The following is a 19,316-nucleotide window of genomic DNA, read 5'->3' as shown; positions in this document are numbered from 1 at the left end:
TAAGGAGCTGCTCTATTGCAGACATCCCACCTCTCCCGGAAGTCTCCCGCAAATTGATAGTGCTACCTCCCTGAAATCAGTTTTTGCAGGGTGGGATGTCTGGACTAGCCACATAGTGTTTGAGAAAATACAGCATTCTTGAAATGTGCCTGTGTTAATTGTGCTTGTCAAATTTCATCCCCAAAGTAGCAGTATAACAGATCTATGGTAACGCACACACATTGCTGGAGGAACAGTAGATCAGGCAGCATTTATGGAGAGGAATAAATACTCGATGTTTCAGGCTGAGACCCTTCATCAGGACGGGAAATGAAGGGGGGGGGGGGGAACCAGAATAAGCAGATGGGGGGGGGAGAGGGGAGAGGAGTACAGGCTGCAGGTGAAAGGTGAGAGACCAGGTGAGGGGAAAGATGGGTGGGTGAGGGAGGGAGGGATGAAGTGGGTAGCTGGGAGGTGAAAGGTGGGAAAGGTTGAGGGCTGGAGAGGAAGGAATCTGATAGGAGAGGAGAGTGGACTGTGGATGAAAGGGAAGGTGGGGGGGGGGAGTGCACCAGGGGGAGGTGATGGGCAGGTGAAAACAAGAGGTAAGAGGGGACGATACACTTCTGATCCGTGGGCTTTTGCCAGAGATGTCCCAGGCTGTAGAAGCGTGTGCTGAGGGACACAGTGAAGCTCGGCCCAGCCAATGCAAAGGCTCTGCGGGGAAGCAGTGGACTCTCGTCAACACTCGATGTACCGTTAACATTATGGCGTTTCAGACGTGATGAGTGCAAACTGTGAAGAAAGCTCTTTTTATATTTCCTTGCAATACACTTTTAGGACTAAAGTTTATTTCTGAAGAAACGATTTCCCCCACTTGCTAACAGGAGAAAATTTGCAGACTCTGGAAATCCAAGCAACACACACAAAATGCCCTAAACATCGACAATACTATTTTTCCATAGACGTTGCCCGGCCTGCTGAGTTCCTCCAGCCTTTTGTGTGTGTCGCTTCCCGACTCGCTTCTCATTCCCAGCTCCGCTCCCTCCGGCAGATCCTCCAAGTCCGAAGTCCCCCATTTGACATTGCAAAGGTGCGTCTGGTCCTGTCACGCAATGATGCTGAAAACTAATTCACACCTTTACGTGGAATAGACCAGATTACTGCAATGCACCGTTCACTGGCCTTCCAAAGCAATCAATTGACAAACTTCATCTCATTCAGAATGTCACTGCTAGACCTTTAATCAAAACTAGGATGAGGGAACATATCACTCCCATACTAGATGGTTTCCTGGATATTTTAGAATTGATTTTAAAGTTCTCTTACTTGGATTTAAAGTGCATCACAGAAGTGATTTTGTTTTATAATACTGATTGAGTATAAGTTAATACTGCTTATAATACTGCTAGAGTATAATACTGCTTCTTCCACTGGTCTCTTAAGCGATCTCCCTAAAAGCGAATTGAACTACGCTCCCGATCTGTGGAATTCAACACCTAAAACCCGAAGGGATGCAGACTCAGTACAGTTTTAAACACCAGATCAAAACCTATTTATTTATTGTTGCTTTTAACTAACACCTTTTTCTTTCATTTTCTTTTTTTTAAACTTTATTTTCTCTTTCAAAATTTTATTAGTTTCTGCGTAGAAGAGTACAGAGTACAAAAAGATATACAAGTCAAAAGAAAAAATAAAATAGTACCAAATCCATTGTATTAAAAACAGTTACAATCACAAAACCCTGTATTCATAAAAATTAAATGGTACTATTGAAATATAATAATTTTGTTATACAGAAAAAAAAAATCAAAACCCACCTTCAAAGTCAGAGCTGTTAGGGAAAGCAAGATAAAAGGGGGGAGAAACCCTTATCATATAATAAAATATATTATTAGCCACCATCTGTACTTTTACAACAAATCAGAGGTTTTGAAAATAACTCAAAAATGGTCCCCACAATGTATAAAAGTCTTGGCTAGATTCAAAAACTGAACAAGGGATCTTCTCTAGATTTAAACATGACATAACATCTCGTAAACATTGAGCATGAGTAGACGGAACGCCATCCTTCCATTTAAGCAAGAGCGCCCTCCTAGCTTACAAGAGAGACGAAAGCCAAAATATGCAAATCAGGTGTCTCTAAGATAAAGTCTTTTCCTCCAACAATACCAAATAATGCGCTCAAAGGGTTAGGCTTAAAATTTACCTTGAAAAGTACCGAGAAAGTTTGGAATACTTCCTCCCAGTATCTTTCAAGGATCAGACATGTCCAAAACATGTGAATTAATGAAGCTTCTCCATTATTACATCTATCACAGAAAGGAGATATATCCGAATAAAAACGAGATAGTTTATCTTTAGACATGTGAGCCCCACGAACCACTTTAAATTGTCAGAGGGAATGAAGGGCACATAACGATGAAGTGTTAACCAATTTAAAAATTTCATTCCAAGTTTCCTCAGAGACTGAAGTCTGTAAATCTTGTTCCCAAAGATTTTTAATTTTGTCTATAGGAACATTTCTCATTCCTAGCAACATACCATAAATATTGGATATTGAACCATTATAAAAAGGTTTCAAATTAAAAATTACATCTAATAAGTCCTTATTGGAACTTATAGGAAATGTATATAGTTGAGAACACAAAGTCTCGAATTTGTAAATAAATGAAAAAAGTGAGTTTTGGGTAAACTATATTTAGCTGACATTTGCTCAAACGAAAGAAGACTTCCTGCAACAAACAAATCCTGGAAGTATTTAATACCCAATCTATCCCATTCTTTAAAAACTGAATCAGTCATCAAAGGTTTAAAAAAATAGTTAGAACAAATGGGACCAGACAAAGAAAATCTCAATAGGCCAAAGAATTTCCTAAATTGTACCCAGATCCTCAAAGTATGCTTAACTACCAAATTTTCAGTTAGTTTACTAAAGGATAAAGTGAGTGAGGATCCGAGAAGAGAAATAATAGAAAATTTATTAACAGGGTTACCTTCTAAAAAAACCCATAACCGACAGTCCTCATGGTTAATATAGTATGCCCAAAACGTAAGATTTTGTATATTTACTGCCCAATAATAAAACCTAAAATTTGGAAAAACTAAACCTCCATTCTTCTTAAATTTTTGAAGATAAACTTTATTTAGTCAAGAATGTTTGTTTTTCCATATATAAGATATAATAGAATTGAGAGAGTCAAGAAAATTTAGGAATGAAAACAGGTAATGCCTGAAAAAGGTATATAAATTTAGGTAAAATATTCATTTTAATGGAGTTAATTCAGCCAATCAAGGATAATGAAAAAGGCGACCAGTTTGATAGTGTTCTCTTTACAAAATTCAGTAAGGTAAGAACATTTTCATTAAATAGGTATTTATAATTCTTGGTGATTGTTACACCCAAATACTTAAATTGATTTCTTACAATTTTAAAAGGAAGGTTAGTATTAATAACAAATTATTCAGAGGAAAAAGTTCACTCTCATGTAAGTTCAGTTTGTATCCTGAAAACTGGCTAACACAAGAACGTAGAGAAAGCGCAGGACGTAGTGAAGTCTCGACGTTAGAAATAAAAAGCAATAGGTCATCAGCACAAAGCGAAACTTTATGAACTGTCCCTCTCCTTAGAACACCAGTAATATCATTAGATTCTCGAAAAGCAACGGCTAAGGGTTCTAAAGCCAAATCAAAGAGCAAAGGGCTCAGGGGACAACCTTGTCCAGTTCCACGTTGAAGTTTAAAAGGATTGGAATACTGAAAATTAGTAAGGACCCTAGCAGAAGGAGATAGATAAAGTAATTTAATCCATTGAATAAAATCGGGCCCAAAATTAAATTTTTCTAAAGTTTTATATAAATAATTCCATTCAACTCGATCAACAGCCTTCTCAGCATCCAAAGAAATCACACATTCCAATATGTGAAGGGGAATAAACAATGTTTAATAAATGATGAATATTAAAGTGGGAATATCGATTTTTAATAAATCCTGTCTGATCATCAGAAATGATAGATGGTAAAATATTTCCAATTCTACGGGCCAGAACTTTAGATAGGATTTTAGTATCAACATTAAGTAAAGAGATTGGTCTGTATGAAGAGCATTTGGTTGGGTTCTTATTCTTTTTAAGAATAAGTGAAATAGAAGCTTCATAAAAAAATTGTGGCAACCTACCCAACTTAAAGGAGTCTGAAAAAACTGCACATAAATGAGGTATAAGCAGTAAGGAAAAAGCCTTATAAAATTCCGCAGAAAATCCATCAAGACCCGGAGCTTTCCCCGAGTGCAAGGAACGTACAGCCTCGGCAATTTCCTCATACAAAATAGGTTGATCCAACTGTTTTTGGTTATCAACAGAATGTGCAGGAATGTTTAATTGATCTAAAAATTATTCATTACAGTATCTTTGGGAGGGTCAGAACTATAAAGATTAGAATAAAATTCTTTAAAAATATTGTTTATTACTAAATGGTCAGTTGTCCTATCACCATTGACTTTACAAATTTCTTTAATTTGCCATTTAGCTATAAAGGTTTTTAATTAGTTAGCCAATAATTTTTTTTGGATCTCCCCCTCCCCCTCCAATTTTCAAATCCCTTACTCACTCTTCCTTCAGTTAGTCCTGACGAAGGGTCTCGGCCTGAAACGCCGACTGCACCTCTTCCTAGATGAGGTGTGTTGTTTGATGTGTGTTGTTTGAATTTCCAGCATCTGCAGAATTCCTGTTGTTAGCCCATAATTTACCTGTTTTGCCTCCGTGGATATAAAATTGACTTCTATCTTTTAAAAGTTGAGTTTCAATTGGATAAAAAGAGGAACATGCCTTTTATATAAAGCAAGATATGGAGCCAAGGCATATTTTTGGTCTCATTGTTTCAACTGATTAGCTAACTCAATTCTCTCTTTATTAGCTTTTTTCTTGACACTTGCAGTATAGGAAATAATTTGACCTCTAATAAAAGCCTTAAAGGCATCCCATATAATAAGACTAGAAGTCTCTTCCAAAGTATTCTATTCAAAAAAAGAATAATTTGTCTCTCCAGAAATTTTAAGAAATCTTTATCAGATAACAAAGTTAAATTAAAATGCCAAGATCTGTTTATTTGAGAAAGACCGGGGAGATTTAAAGATAAAAGCACCAGAGCATGATCCGAAACAGCAATTTCTTTATATTCACAGGATTGAACTAAAGGAATCATTTGACTATCAATAAAAAAGTAATCAATCCTGGAATATGTGTGATGGACATGAGAAAAAAATGAATACTCCCTATCTAGAGAACGTAAGAAACTCCATACATCAATAGCGCATTTCATTAAAAAAGATTGAATAAACAAAGCTGATTTATTAGTTGTCGCTGTTTTAAGGGATGACCTATCTCAAAATGGATCTAACCAGCAATTAAAATCTCCCACATCACCAATAAGTAAAGGCTCAAATCTGGGAGAAACAAAATAAAAAATGCTCAAAAAATCCTAGATCATCTGTATTCGGAGCATACAGATTGGGAAATGCCATTAATTTATTATCTAATTTTCCTGACACCATGACAAAACTCCCATTAGTATCAGTCACTACTTTCTAACTAAAGAACGGGCTGCAAATCCCCTACAAAGGGAACTGTATTATCCATAAAAATCCAAACTCCCCTAGACTTAGCCTGGAAAAAGAGTGAAAATGTAGTCCTTTCTATCTACTGAAAAGACGAGTAAAATGAACATTAAAACCAAACAATAAGCCTTGAAATAGGGTAACCAAGCAACAGATTCGACTAACATCTCAAGACAGCTCCTGGAAAGAGACACCCCCCTCCCCCCTCCCAAAGTCAGAAGGCCAGCCAAAAGAAGGGTGGCAGCTACACATAATGACATCACCCTCCCAAAACAACCTGCTGAATTTGACTCCTAATTAATTCCAAGGTCAACTGTATTCCAAGCTAGACTAAATATATGGCCAAAAAACAACTTAACCCTCATAACAAGAACACAAATAGATTACTTATTGCAGTTTCAAAACAATAGAACAAAAATACCCAAACTAAGTTATATTGATTTAAAAAAAACCTCGAGAAAAGTGTATAAAATAATAAAAAACATCAAAATTCATAACATATAATCACACTATTAACTCATTAAAATCTTATTCTCTAATTAATGCATTTAAATCACAAGGAAGTTTAGCTGCGAAGGTTCACCAAAAGTAAGAGAAGTAATTATTCATATAGCAAGATACTAAACAGTCAATCCATTGTTTTTAAGAAATCCTGGGCTTCTTCATTCGAGCGAAACCATTCTTTAGAACCATCTTGTAGAGTGATTCTAAGACGAGCAGGATAATGAAGAGACGGCTTTAAACCTTTGTTAAACAGTTCTGACATAACCTCTTTGAATTTAGCAGGCTCATACTTTATTTTCTTATGTGTACTTTATATCCCATTGTAAGTAGCTACATCACCTGTATGAAGAGTGTTCTATGAATAAACTAAGTATTATTTGCAGCTCCCACCGGCTTACGCTATAGGGCGGCGTGCTGGGCGCTGATTCTAGTGTGGCCCGCTTCTGCCCAGCGGCAGTAAGAGGGCAGAGTGTAAGTACAGGACGGACTCACTGGTGGCCCAAACCCCCGCAGACTGTCAGCGGGGACGAGTTTTTCCCATCGTCATTCAGTCCCGGATTGAAGATGGGGAAGAGTCTCCCAGTGAACGTTTGGGAGAAGGTGTAGAGATGGGACATGTCGTCCGCGTTGTAAAACGATATCTGGCCACCCTCGTAGTCCAGGAACACACCGATTTTCCGGAGTTTCTCTCTCCGGGAGAGGGATGTCTCAGAGGGCGAGGTAAAGGCAACCAAGTCTCCTTCGGGTTCCAGCCCTACGGTCCAGTGTCCATTCTCGGGGCTCAGAGTGAACTCCCCTTTTCTCTCCACGGTCTCTCGGGCCACCCCAATCTCCCACTCAGTCTTCCCTCCCACTTCCACCTCCCAGTAGTGCCTCCCTGACCTGAATCCCTCCGATCCCAGCGCACACGGACAGGGATCGAACCGCTCCGGGTTGTCTGGGACCCGCTGCCTTTTCGCTCCAAGCCTTAAACTGGTCCGGTTCTCAGACACAATGAGCCAGGGGTTCGCTGTGTTCGGATCGACAGTCAGAGAGGCTGGAGCTGGGGGAGAGGAACATTGAACAGTCAGGGACCGAGCATTCATCTGCAATTTACTCAAACGTGGGCCAGCAGTTTATCGCAGTTAATGCAAAAGGATGTGAGTCTGATACTTTAATGAGTATTTAAATCACTAAGCAAGTGGTGCTGCTGGAGCTGACAGTCCCATGGGAAGATAGCTTGGAAGAGGCCGTTGAAAGGAAGCTCTCCAAGTACACAGGACTGGTCAGCAACTGTCAGCAGGCTGGATGGAGAGCGAGGTGTCTCCCAGTGGAGGTTGGTTGTAGGGGATTTGCAGCCCGTTCTCTAGTTGGAGCCTTCAGCATTTTGGGCATCGAGGGAGAGAGGAAGAGGAGAGCCATCCGCAGTACCACCAATGTGGCAGAGAGGGCCTCAAGATGGCTGTGGCTCAAAAGAGGGGAGCCATGGAGTCATAAGCAGCTAGCCATCTGGACACAAGCTGGGGTCTGAGGTTGTATGATGTTGAAAGACCCGAAACACCCGATGATTCCAGGAACATCTCTGAAAATGTGTCCAGAAGCATCAATAGATGTATGTATACAGTATGTCTGTCTATCTATCTATCTGTCTATCTGTCCATCTGTCTGTCTATCTATCTGCCCATCTATCCATCTACAGTACCGTGCAAAGGTTTAGGCAGATATATATCGCCAGGGTGCCAAAGACATTTGCACAGTACTGTGGTAATTTTATGTATTGCACTGTTCTGCTGCCACAAAAAAAGCAAATTTCATGACATGTGTGAGTGATGATAAACCTGATTCTGATCTGGGTCTCTATGGTGGACTGAAAGTGGGAAGGGATCAGGGAGAGGGGAATCGTGGTTGGGAAAAGGGGAAGGGAGAGGGGAGGGAGCGGGAAGTACCAGAAAGACATTCTGTGATGATCAATAAACCAATTGTTTGGCATCAGATGACCTTGCCCAGTGTCTCAGGGCTGGGTGTGTCTGCACCCACACCACCTCCAAACCCTGGCACTCCTTCTCTGCCACCTGTCCCACACCCCTCCTGCAGCGCTCCACCCTCGCCATTCCCAACATCTTTTGCTCCCGCCAGATCTACAAACTCACGTAGACAGATACATTACTGTGTAAAAGTCTTGGGCACCAGAGCTACTGCATATATGTATTTTTATAGATGCCTGACAGTTTTGCACAGTACTGTATCTATCTAGTTATCTGTCTGCCTATCTATCCACCTATCTATCTATTTAGAGATACCGGGTTAATTGTGTCAATCTCGGGAAAGACAACCTTTTTACTGGGGTAATGGTGTGACTATCAGGAAATAGAATAAATTATTTTACCGGGTTAATTGTGTCAATCTCAGGAAATTTAACTCTTTTACTGGGGTAATGGTGTGAACATCAGGAAATAGAATAAATTATTTTACTGGGTTAATTGTGTCAATCTCAGGAAATTTAACTCTTTTACCGGGGTAATGATGTGAATATCAGGAAATAGAAGACTTCACTGGGGTTACCAGGGTCAATTTCAACAACTGGAACAGACAATTCTTACCGGGGTTAATGGCGTCAATCATTTCTCTCCACACGATATACTGCAGAGGGCCGCAGAACTTTTCTAGAGACAGTCCGCTCTGAACAACAGACACCGAGTGATCAGCATCACGGCATCTGTAAATATCCAATAGCTGAGGTAAAACATCGAGTTGAGGTGCTTACCGCGGACCGTTTCCAAACATTTTCTAAACACAGAGCGTGTCCTACCTGTTCTTCCAACTAACTTCCTCCTGCAATTAAGATTAAAGAGGATTAGTTTTATTTGTCACACGTACATGTAAACATCAGGATTTGTAAACGTACATATGAACATCTGGATTTATAAACACGTACATATAAACATCAGGATTTGTAAACACGTACATGTAAACATCAGGATTTGTAAATGTACATATGAACATCAGGATTTATAAACATGTACATATAAACATCAGGATTTGTAAACACGTACATGTAAACATCAGGATTTGTAAACACGTCGATGTAAACATCAGGATTTGTAAACACGTCGATGTAAACATCAGGATTTGTAAACATGTGGATGTAAACACCAGGATTTTCAGTGAAGAGTGTCATTTGCTTTGATGAACAACACAATTCGAGGATTTGCTGGGGACAGGCCACAAGTGTCGCCACGACTCTGGCACCAGTACAGCATGTGCCATTGGAATGTGGGAGGAAACCGGAGCAACCGGAGGAGATCCACTCGGTCACATGGAGAACGTGCAGACTCCTTACAGACACAGGCGGGAATGAATGCCGATTGCCGCCACTGCAGTAGCACTGTGCTAGAGTCTACACTACTATAAAAATAAAACACATGATTTGCCATCAGCTGAGCCTCTGTACTGGAGAATTTTCCTGAAACATTAGAAGCTTCCTGTGTGACATCTGACTGGTGGCGGCACATGGTGGGAGAAGGGCTTGGACTGTTGCTGATACTGTGGTGTCAGAGATGAGGGTCAAGGGTCAGAGGGCACCATTAACATCCCTCTGCACTTCTGGAGAGTGTGGAGGATGTTTGCAGCCTTCAAGAGGACACTGTGGGGAAATGCCTGATGAAATTAAATACCAGGGTATAAAAAAAACTATAAACACAAGGGATTCTGCAGATGCTGGAAATCCAGAGCAAAATACACACACAAAATGCTGGAGGAACTCAGCAAGTCAGGCAGCATCTATAGAGAGGATTAAAGAGTCAACATTTCAGGCTAGACTCTTCATCAAGGGCCCAAGAATGAAAAAATTAACATATGAGGAGCGTTTGGTGGCTCTGGTCCTGTACTCGCTGGAGTTTAGAAAAATGAAGGCGGGGGGTTAGATTAGATTAGATCTCATTGAAACCTAACAAATATTGAAAGCCCTAGATAAAGTGATTGTGGAGAGGATGTTTCCAATGATAGGGGAGTCTAGGACCAGAGAGCATAGCATCAGAATAGAGGGATGTCCATTTAGAGCAGAAATGAGGAGGAATTTATTTAGCCAGAAGCTGGTGAATCTGTGATTTCCTGATATTCATACCATTGCCCCAGTAAAGTCTTCTATTTCCTGATATTACCACAGACGGCTGCGGAGGTCATCACTGGGTATATTGAAAGCGGAGGTTGATTAGTCAGGGCATCAAAGGTTACGGAGAGAAGGCAGGAGAATGGGGTTGAGAGGGATAATAAATCAGCCATGATAGAATGGTGGAGCAGTCTAGATGGGCTAAATGGCCTGATTCTGCCGCTTTGTGTAAAGGTCTAAATCAGTTGCAAGTATGTGAATCAGGGGACACAAATTTGATGGTTTTGACTCAATGATGGGAAAATGAAGTTTACTGTTAAGAGTTGTGCCGACAGGAGAGGCTGGATACTGATTCAATTGTAACCAGGTCAAGCTGGGTCCCTGGTTGAAGTCGCATCACTTCCAGGGTGAGCGAGTGGCGAGGGAGCAGCGGTGTGGAATTGACTCCATTGTGATGGAGTCATAGAGCACTACAGCCCAGAACCATACCAAACTGTTGTACTGTCTCGTCCCATCAGGCAGACCACAGTCGTCCCTACTTTTCTCATCACGTACTGCGGAAACTTTAAATTCCCCTGGTGGTCACCCACTTCAATTCAACTTCACATTTTCATCATGATATGTTGGTCCACGCTGTGGCCAAACTCAAGCTGGGAGAGCAACATGACATTCTGCCTCCAACTTGATGGCCTGAATATCCAATTCTCCAACCTTTTCACCCTCCCCTTCTGCCTTTTTCCATTTCCCATTCCGATTCCCTCGAACTCCCTTCCCTTCGCCTCACCTGTCCACTGGTGCTCTCCTCACCTGTCTACTGGTGCCTCTCCTCACCTGTCCACTCGTGCCTCCCCTCACCTGTCCACTCGTGCCTCCCCTCACCTGTCCACTCGTGCATCCCCTCACCTGTCCACTCGTGCTTCTTCCTTTTCTTCATGGCCCACTGTCCTCTCCCACCAGATTTATTACTCTTCAGCCCCCTTACCTCTTCCCCCATCACCTCCCAGCCACCTAAAGCCCCTCACCCACTCGTCTGGTCTCACCTATCACCTGTCGTCTTGTCCTTCTTTCCCTCCCCCCACCTTCTTATTCTGGCTTCTGCCCCCGTTCTGACAAAGGGTCTCGGCCCGAACACCGATTGTTTATTCATTTACATCAATGCAGCCTGACCTGCTGAGTTCCTCCAGTATTTTCTTTTTGAGTTCTTCAAGATTTTCCGCATCTACAGAATCTCATTCCTGCCTTAAATTCTGTTGTATATGAGAGTATTAGAACATCACTCTTCTCAGGAAAGCCTTTATCACCCCTCTCTCCCTCCTTCCATTATCTGCCTCTGTGCTCTTTCACAAACAGACAGACACAAAGACCACACACACACACACACTCACTCATGCACACTGTCTCTCTCTCTCTCTCTCACTCACACACACACACACCAACCTACACACAGGCAATGGAACAGGACAGAACCCATTTTGCTGAGTGTGATGTTTTCTCAGCGGAAGTCGGTAAATGCGGGAATGCAGTTCAAGTGGAGGCCTCACTGACAAATTCCAGAAGGAAATCGGTATGGACATTGGGCATTGGATTTATTAATGATCCCCACCCCACCAAGAGGTTTGGTGAATTTCTTATCAGCAGTAATTAAGATTGCCTGCTGTGGACTTTCAAACTTACTGTAAACATTCTCAGGAGATCGAACGCAATAACTGATATTAAAGATTAACTTCATGGTCTTTTTAGGTTCTTGGTTAGTCAGGGCGTCAAATGTTACGGGGACAAGACAGGAGAGTGGGGTTGAAAGGGATAATAAATCAGCCGTGATAGAATGGTAGAGCAGACTCGATGGGCCAGATACCCTAATCGTGCTCCTGTGTCTCACGGTCTTTAAATCAAATGTGCTTTTCTTCTTCAAGTGCAGCATTCAGTTCAAGGAAATGAACGGTTGTCATCTGACTACGTGGGCAGCCCCAGAGCAGCGATTTGAGGCTCACCTTCAGGAAGATCAGACTATCGTCTTGCTCCAAGTGTTTCTGCAGGGTGGAGAACTTGTTCTCAACAGAACGTAATTGATCTTGAATGTGTCGTAGATTTTCCTCCATTGTGTTTAGAACCCTCTCACCATCCGCACTCAGATCTCTGATTAAAAGCCCTTCTTTCTCGGTGAGGATTTGGTGCATTTTACTGAACTCAGATGCAATGTGGGTCTGCAGTCTGTGTAAATCATCCTGCCAAAAGAAACACCAAACTCCCAGTGACGAAGATTCAGCATTCCAGATTGCTCAACACCATTTCCAGTACACAAGTGTCAGGGAGAATGTTATCCCGGATCCGATACAGCACAAAAAAACACAGTAAGATAAAGTACACCATCTAAAGAAAAATACATAAGGTGGCTTAAATACATAGATTGATTATATGTCCATAAAGTGACAGTGGGCACAGTAGTGTTGGTACATGAGGTGACTGACAGGCAATGATAAAGCAGTGGTGGCTGGGGTGTCGGGTTTCGGTGGGACTCAAGTGCAGGCCAATGAATACTTTTTCACCAGGATTTATTAGGGAGCACAAAGGCAACAGTCTTTCAAAAACAGAAGGCAGGCACGAATCCGAAATGGCAGGCAGAGGTCTTACCCAGGAAAAGCAGTCAGGCGGGGGCAGACAGTCCGGAGCGCACTGGCAAAAATCAGGTCCCAGAGCAGGCAAAATCGGTTGGCAAAAGTCACAATGACAGGCTAGAACGACACAGGTCAGAACTGGGTCGAACTGGCAGAGAATGCTAGTCATGGCAGGGTTTAAATGGACAGGGTAATGAGTGAAAATTAGAAACAGGTGGGCACAAATGAGGAGACAAGCAGGTAATTGGAGGAAGTCCAAAAAGGAAAGGAGCTGGGCCAGAACCCACATGGCCAGGTGAAAGAAAACAGAAATTAAAGACTGTCGTGATCCAGAGCTGCCAGCAGAGGCCCTTCAACCCAGTGTTCAGGCCGGATCCTTAACATGGGGGTGTGGAGAGGTGGAGTTAGTGGGTGGAGGTGTTGATCAGCCTTACTGCTTGGGGAAAGTAACTGTTTTTGAGTCTGGTGGTCCTGGCATGGACGCTATGTAGCCTCCTCCCTGATGGGAGTGGGGCAAACGGTCCAAGAGCAGGGTGGGTGGGATCCTTCATGGTGATACTGGCCCTTTTCCGGCCTTGCTCTATCTATGAGCTTGAAGGTGGGTAGGCTGGTGCCGGTGAGGCGTTGGGCAGTTTTGACTACCTGTTATAGAGCCTCCCTGTCTGCCACAGTGCAGGTTCCGTACCGAGCAGTGATGCAGCTCGTCAGGATGCTCTCTACTCTGCATCTGTAGAATGGATATGCCAAGCCCAGTTCTCTCCTGTCTCCTCAGCAAGCAGGGCCATTGGTGATCTTTCCTGATTGTGTGTAGGGTGTGTTCTGGGGCCATGAGGGCTTGTGTCAGATGTACTCTCCCAGGAGGTTGAAACAATGATGAAGGGAGCAAAAGGAACAGAAATTTTGGAAAGTCAGTGGGGGGGGGGGAGAGAGAGAGAGGAGAGAGAGAGCTCACCCTGACTCTGGCAATATCCCTCCTCTGCTGCTGTTCCTTCCTCAGGATCTCTGACTTGGTCTGTGCCAGGGAGTCCAGGGCAGATTTCACTTGTCCCTGCGATTAGGATTTAGAAGAATGGATGAAAATCTTCAACAATTGTTCAAGTGCTGATACGTAAACTTGAGAAATTGTGCAGATGCTGGAAATCTTGAGCAAGCCTCACGAAACACGGTGGGGGGGGTAGTTTCTGCCCCTCCTGCCATCACTCTTTTTTTCCATTCCCCATTCTGTTCCCCCCCTTCCGTTTTCCTTGCCTGCCCCCCTTCCCTTCCTTCTCCCATGATCCACTCTCCTCTCCTATCAGATTCCTTCTTCTCCAGCCCTTTCCCTCCTCCACCTCTCACCTCCCAGCTCCTCCATTCATCCCCTCCCCTGCCCTCCTTCCCGCCAGCTTGTTCGCCCCCACAAGACATGAGCTCAATTAGGCCATTCGGCCCATAGAGTCTGCTCTGCCATTGCCATGGCTGATTTATTAACCCTCTCAACCCCATTCTCCTGCCTTCTCCCCATAACCACTGACACCCAGGCTAATTAAGAACCTATCAGTCTCCGCTTTAAATCTACCCAGTGAATGACTTGGCCTCCACAGCCGTCTATGGCAACAAATTTCACTGATTCGTTTATCTTCTGGCTAGAGAAAATCCGTTTCCTCTCTTCGAAGGCTGTACTAGATATTGAAAACACGCCCTCCACATCCGCTACATCTCGGCCTCTCAATATTCGGCAAGTTTCAGTGAGGTCTCCCACCTCATTCTTCTGTTGTATCCACCGTGATACAACACTGGGCGGCATGGGAGGTCGTTCCTGCCTGTGGCCACCGAACTTGCAGCTCCTCCCGCGGAGGCTCAGACACCCTGAGCCAATAGACTGGTCCTGGATTTATTTTCCGTCTGGCATAGTTTGCATTCTGTTGTTTGATTGTTTGTGGTTTTTTTATTGCTATATTTACGCTCTGTTCTTGGTTGGTGCGGCTGTAACAAAACCCAATTTCCCTCGGAATCAATTCTAAACTCCAGCGACAGCAGATCCAAACCCATCAAACGTTTCTGCCCCCCTCCTCCCCACTTCTTCTAGCTCCTGCCCCCTCCCTTTCCCGTCCCGAAACGTTGGCAGTCTATTCCCCTCGGCAGACGCTGGTTCCCCCAGCGTTTTCTGCCTGTTGCTCGCACACTGCTTCCTCTCACCTTGTAGGCGTCCACGGCCTCTTTAATGGGCAGGAAGCGGTGCTCCCTGTGTTCCCGCGCCGCCACGCAAGAATAGCAGATCAGCTTGCTGTCGGTTTCACAGAAGAGTTTCGGTTCCTCCTGGTGCTCCTCGCAGCGGAAGGGCCGCTCTTCCTCTCCGGGCTTCAGGGTGATGTTTTGAATCATCTCGGCCAAGCCCGCCAAGGCCCGGTTAACCCGGAGGCTCTGTGCCGCGAACTCCTCCCCGCACTCCGGGCAGCATTTCCTCGCCTCCCTTTCCCAGCGCTGCGTGATGCAGGAGCAGCAGAAGTTGTGGCCGCAGCCCAGTGTGACCGGAGCGGCGAGCAGGTCACGGCAGACGGGGCAGGTGATCAGGTCGGTCAAACGCGTGAACTGCTTGCTGGAGGCCATGTTCACAACTTCCGTCCGACTCCACACAGAGACAGACAGACAGACAGACAGACAGACACACACACACACACACACACACACACACACACACACACACACACACACACACACACACACACACACACACACACACACACCCCCCTAACCGCAAGAGATTCTGCAGATGCTGGAAATCCAGAACAACACAACAAGCTGTTGCCTGGGATCAGCAGCAAGCGAACCGCAGGCCCCGGGAAGCCGGAAAAAGATACGGTACAGTCAGCACTCCCGACTCGCCCATCAACGTCGGAAGCTGCCGGCGTTTCGCACCAGAGCGGTCCAGACCACTCAAGCAGCGAGGAGAACAAAGACTGGCGTGAAGTGGTCGTTCGAAGTAAATAAGTTCATGATGTGTGTGTATCTGGGTATTATCGAGTGAACAGACTGACGTGACGGGAAACAGGAACAAACTTCAACATCCCCACTTGCAAGACGATGCCCAGCAAATAGCAGAGTATGGTGAAAGTGGAGTTTGCCAGGTTCTTGGTTGGTAAGGCTGCCTTAGGTGACGGGGAGAACTCAGTCATAGTCATAGTCATGCTTTATTGATCCCAGGGGAAATTGGTTTTCGTTACAATTGCACCACAAATAATAAATAGTAACAAAACCATAAATAGTTAAATAGCAATATGTAAATTATACCAGTAAATTATGAAATAAGTCCAGGACTAGCCTATTGGCTCAGGGTGTCTGACCCTCCAAGGGAGGAGTTGTAAAGTTTGATGGCCACAGGCAGGAATGACTTCCTATGACGCTCTGTGTTGCATCTCGGTGGAATGAGTCTCTGATTGAATGTACTCCTGTGCCCACCCAGTACATTATGTAGTGGATGGGAGACATTGACCAAGATGGCATGCAACTTAGACAGCATCCTCTTTTCAGACACCACCGTGAGAGAGTCCAGTTCCATCCCCACAACATCACTGGCCTTACGGATGAGTTTGTTGATTCTGTTGGTGTCTGCTACCCTCAGCCTGCTGCCCCAGCACACAACAGCAAACATGATAGTACTGGCCACCACAGACTCGTAGAACATCCTCAGCATCGTCCGGCAGATGTTAAAGGACCTCAGTCTCCTCAGGAAATAGAGACGGCTCTGACTCTTCTTGTAGACAGCCTCAGTGTTCTTTGACCAGTCCAGTTTATTGTCAGTACGTATCCCCAGGTATTTGTAATCCTCCACCATGTCCACACTGACCCCCTGGATGGAAACAGGGGTCACTGGTACCTTAGCTCTCCTCAGGTCTACCACCAGCTCCTTAGTCTTTTTCACATTAAGCTGCAGATAATTCTGCTCACACCATGTGACAAAGTTTCCTACCATAGCCCTGTACTCAACCTCATCTCCCTTGCTGATGCATCCAACTATGGCAGAGTCATCTGAAAACTTCTGAAGATGACAAGACTCTGTGCAGTAGTTGAAGTCCGAGGTGTAAATGGTGAAGAGAAAGGGAGACAAGACAGTCCCCTGTGGAGCCCCAGTGCTACTGATCACTCTGTCGGACACACAGTGTTGCAAGCACACGTACTGTGGTCTGCCAGTCAGGTAATCAAGAATCCATGACACCAGGAAAGCAAGGAGAATGGGTTTGACAGGAAAAATAAATCAGCCATGACAGAATGGTGGAACAGTATCGATGGACCGAATGGCAGAATTCTGCTCCTATCCTGTGGTCTGATGGTCTTCTACCCACGTGGCAGTTGTCTATCTTGGTCACCCCCACCCACCAACATCCCCGTCTCCTACCCACTGGTTTACATCATCTTTTTCTCCCCCTAGTTGAGAGGTGACAGAATGGCAGAGTGGACTAGATGGGCCGAATGGCCTAATCCTGCTCCCAGTCTCACAGCCTTATGGTCCAATTCAATGTTCCCAACACGTCTGATAATTAGTGTAAATTCTGACCAATTCACTGTTCCCAACACGTCCGATCCTTACTGTAAATTCTGGCTTCGGAATGTGGCCTTCGGTGATATTGCCTTCCCTCAACTTCTCTGCCCATTTCGTTCAATGAGTTCCTTATTTTTGGACTGCCCCTTCGATGATAACCATATACCATATAACAATTATAGCACGGAAACAGGCCATCTCGGCCCATCTAATCCGTGCCGAACTCTTACTCTCACCTCGTCCCACCGACCTGCACTCAGCCTGTAACCCTCCATTCCTTTCCTGTCCTGTCATGATGATCATGAACACTGGATAGTCGGGGTATCAAGGGCTATGGTCCCAGTGCAGCTGGATGGGAGCAGGCAGTTTAAATGGTTTGGCATGTTTTAGATGGGCCAAAGGGCCAGTTTCTGCGAATGAGAGGTCCACGTGCTTTGTTCTGATCAATATGTGTATGTATAGTGTAGTGCTTTAGTGCAGATGGTGATCAACTCCCACCACTATCAGTAAGGAGTTTGACTGCTCGTGTTCTCCCCATATGCTCCCATTTCCTCCCACGGGCCAAAGATGTAAAGGTCGGTTTGTTGTGAGCATGTCATGTTGGCACTGGCAGGTTTGGCAACAAGTGCCCACTGCTCCCAACACATCCCCTGAGTGTGTTTGTCGTTGTGGAAAATGATGCATTTTACTGTGTGTACTCACATTTCCACATATGGGGACCAGAGAGTGAGACTCCCACTCCCCTCTCCTCTCGTTCTCCACCCCCCTCTCACCTCCCCCACTCCACTCTTCCCCCTCCCCTCTCCCCTCCACCCTCCCCTCCACCCTCCCCTCTTGCTCTCCACTCTCCCCTCCACTCCCCCTCTCACCTCCCCACTCCACTCTCCCCCTCCCCTCTCCCCTTCCCACTCCACTCTCCCCTCTCCCTTTCCCCCCCTCTCTCCCTCCCCTCCCCTCTCCCCTTCCCTCTCCCTCTCTCCTTCCCCCTCCTCTCTCCCCCTCCTTTCTCCCCTCCCTCCCTCTCGTTCTCCCTCCTCTCTCCCCGCCCCCTCTCTCCCTCCCTTCTCCCCCTCCCTCTCCCTCGCCCTCTCCTTCCCCCTTCTCTCTCCCCCTCCCCTCTCCCTCCCCTCTCTCCCTCCCCTCCCATCTCCCTCCCCTCCCTCCCCCTCCTCCCCCCCTCCGCCTCCCTCTCCCCTCCTCCCTTCCCTCTCCCTCTCCCCTCCTCCCCTCCCCTCTCCCCCTCCCTCCCCTCTCTCCTCTCCCCCTCCCTCCCCTCTCCCCTCTCCCCTCCCTCCCCTCCCTCTCCCCTCCTTCCCTCCCCCTCCCTCCCCTTCCCCCCTTCCCCTCCCCTTTCCCCCTCCCCCTCCTCTCCCCTCTCTCCCTCTCCTCTTCCCTCTCTCCCTCTCCTCTTCCCTCTCCCCTCCTCTCCCCTCCTCCCTTCCCTCTCCCTCTCCCCTCCTCCCCTCCCCTCTCCCCCTCCCTCCCCTCTCTCCTCTCCCCCTCCCTCCCCTCTCCCCTCTCCCCCTCCCTCCCCTCTCCCCTCTCCCCTCCCTCCCCTCCCTCTCCCCTCCTTCCCTCCCCCTCCCTCCCCTTCCCCCTTCCCCTCCCCTTTCCCCCTCCCCCTCCTCTCCCCTCTCTCCCTCTCCTCTTCCCTCTCCCCTCCTCTCCCCTCTCTCCCTCTCCTCTCCCCTCTCCCCCTCCCCTCTCCCCTTCCCCTCTCCCCCTCCCTCTCCCACTCACCTCTCCCCTTTCCCATTCACCTCTCCCCTCTCCCCTCCCTCCTCCCTCTCCCACTAACCTCTCCCCTCCCTCCTCCCTCTCCCACTAACCTCTCCCCTCTCCCTCCACTCTCTCCCTCTCCCTCCACTCTCTCCCTCCCCCCTCTCCCTCCCCCTCCCCCTCCCTCTCCCCTCTCCCCTCCCTCTTCCACTCACCTCTCCCCTCTCCCTCCCCTCCCCTCTCTCCCTCCCCCTCCCTCCCTCTCCCACTCTCTCCCTCC

General features: G+C 45.9%; 1 protein-coding gene across 1 annotated transcript; it reads right to left on the bottom strand.

Annotated features, from left to right (window-relative positions):
* Positions 1-1,461: 1,461 nt before the first annotated feature.
* LOC134346513 (zinc-binding protein A33-like) lies at positions 1,462-15,855 on the bottom strand. The gene is made up of 6 exons (XM_063047912.1): positions 14,977-15,855; positions 13,751-13,846; positions 12,175-12,408; positions 8,885-8,907; positions 8,676-8,791; positions 1,462-7,138 (listed from the first exon to the last, which is right to left on the bottom strand). The coding sequence occupies exons 1-6, from the start codon at positions 15,385-15,387 to the stop codon at positions 6,585-6,587; spliced, it is 1,434 nt and encodes a 477-aa protein (XP_062903982.1). The 5' UTR covers positions 15,388-15,855; the 3' UTR covers positions 1,462-6,584.
* Positions 15,856-19,316: the final 3,461 nt, after the last annotated feature.

Source organism: Mobula hypostoma, chromosome 5, assembly GCF_963921235.1.
Source record: "Mobula hypostoma chromosome 5, sMobHyp1.1, whole genome shotgun sequence".
Lineage (NCBI taxonomy): Eukaryota > Metazoa > Chordata > Chondrichthyes > Myliobatiformes > Myliobatidae > Mobula > Mobula hypostoma.
The sequence above is the reverse complement of the archived record's forward strand: the minus strand, read 5'-3'. Positions and strand labels throughout refer to the sequence as shown.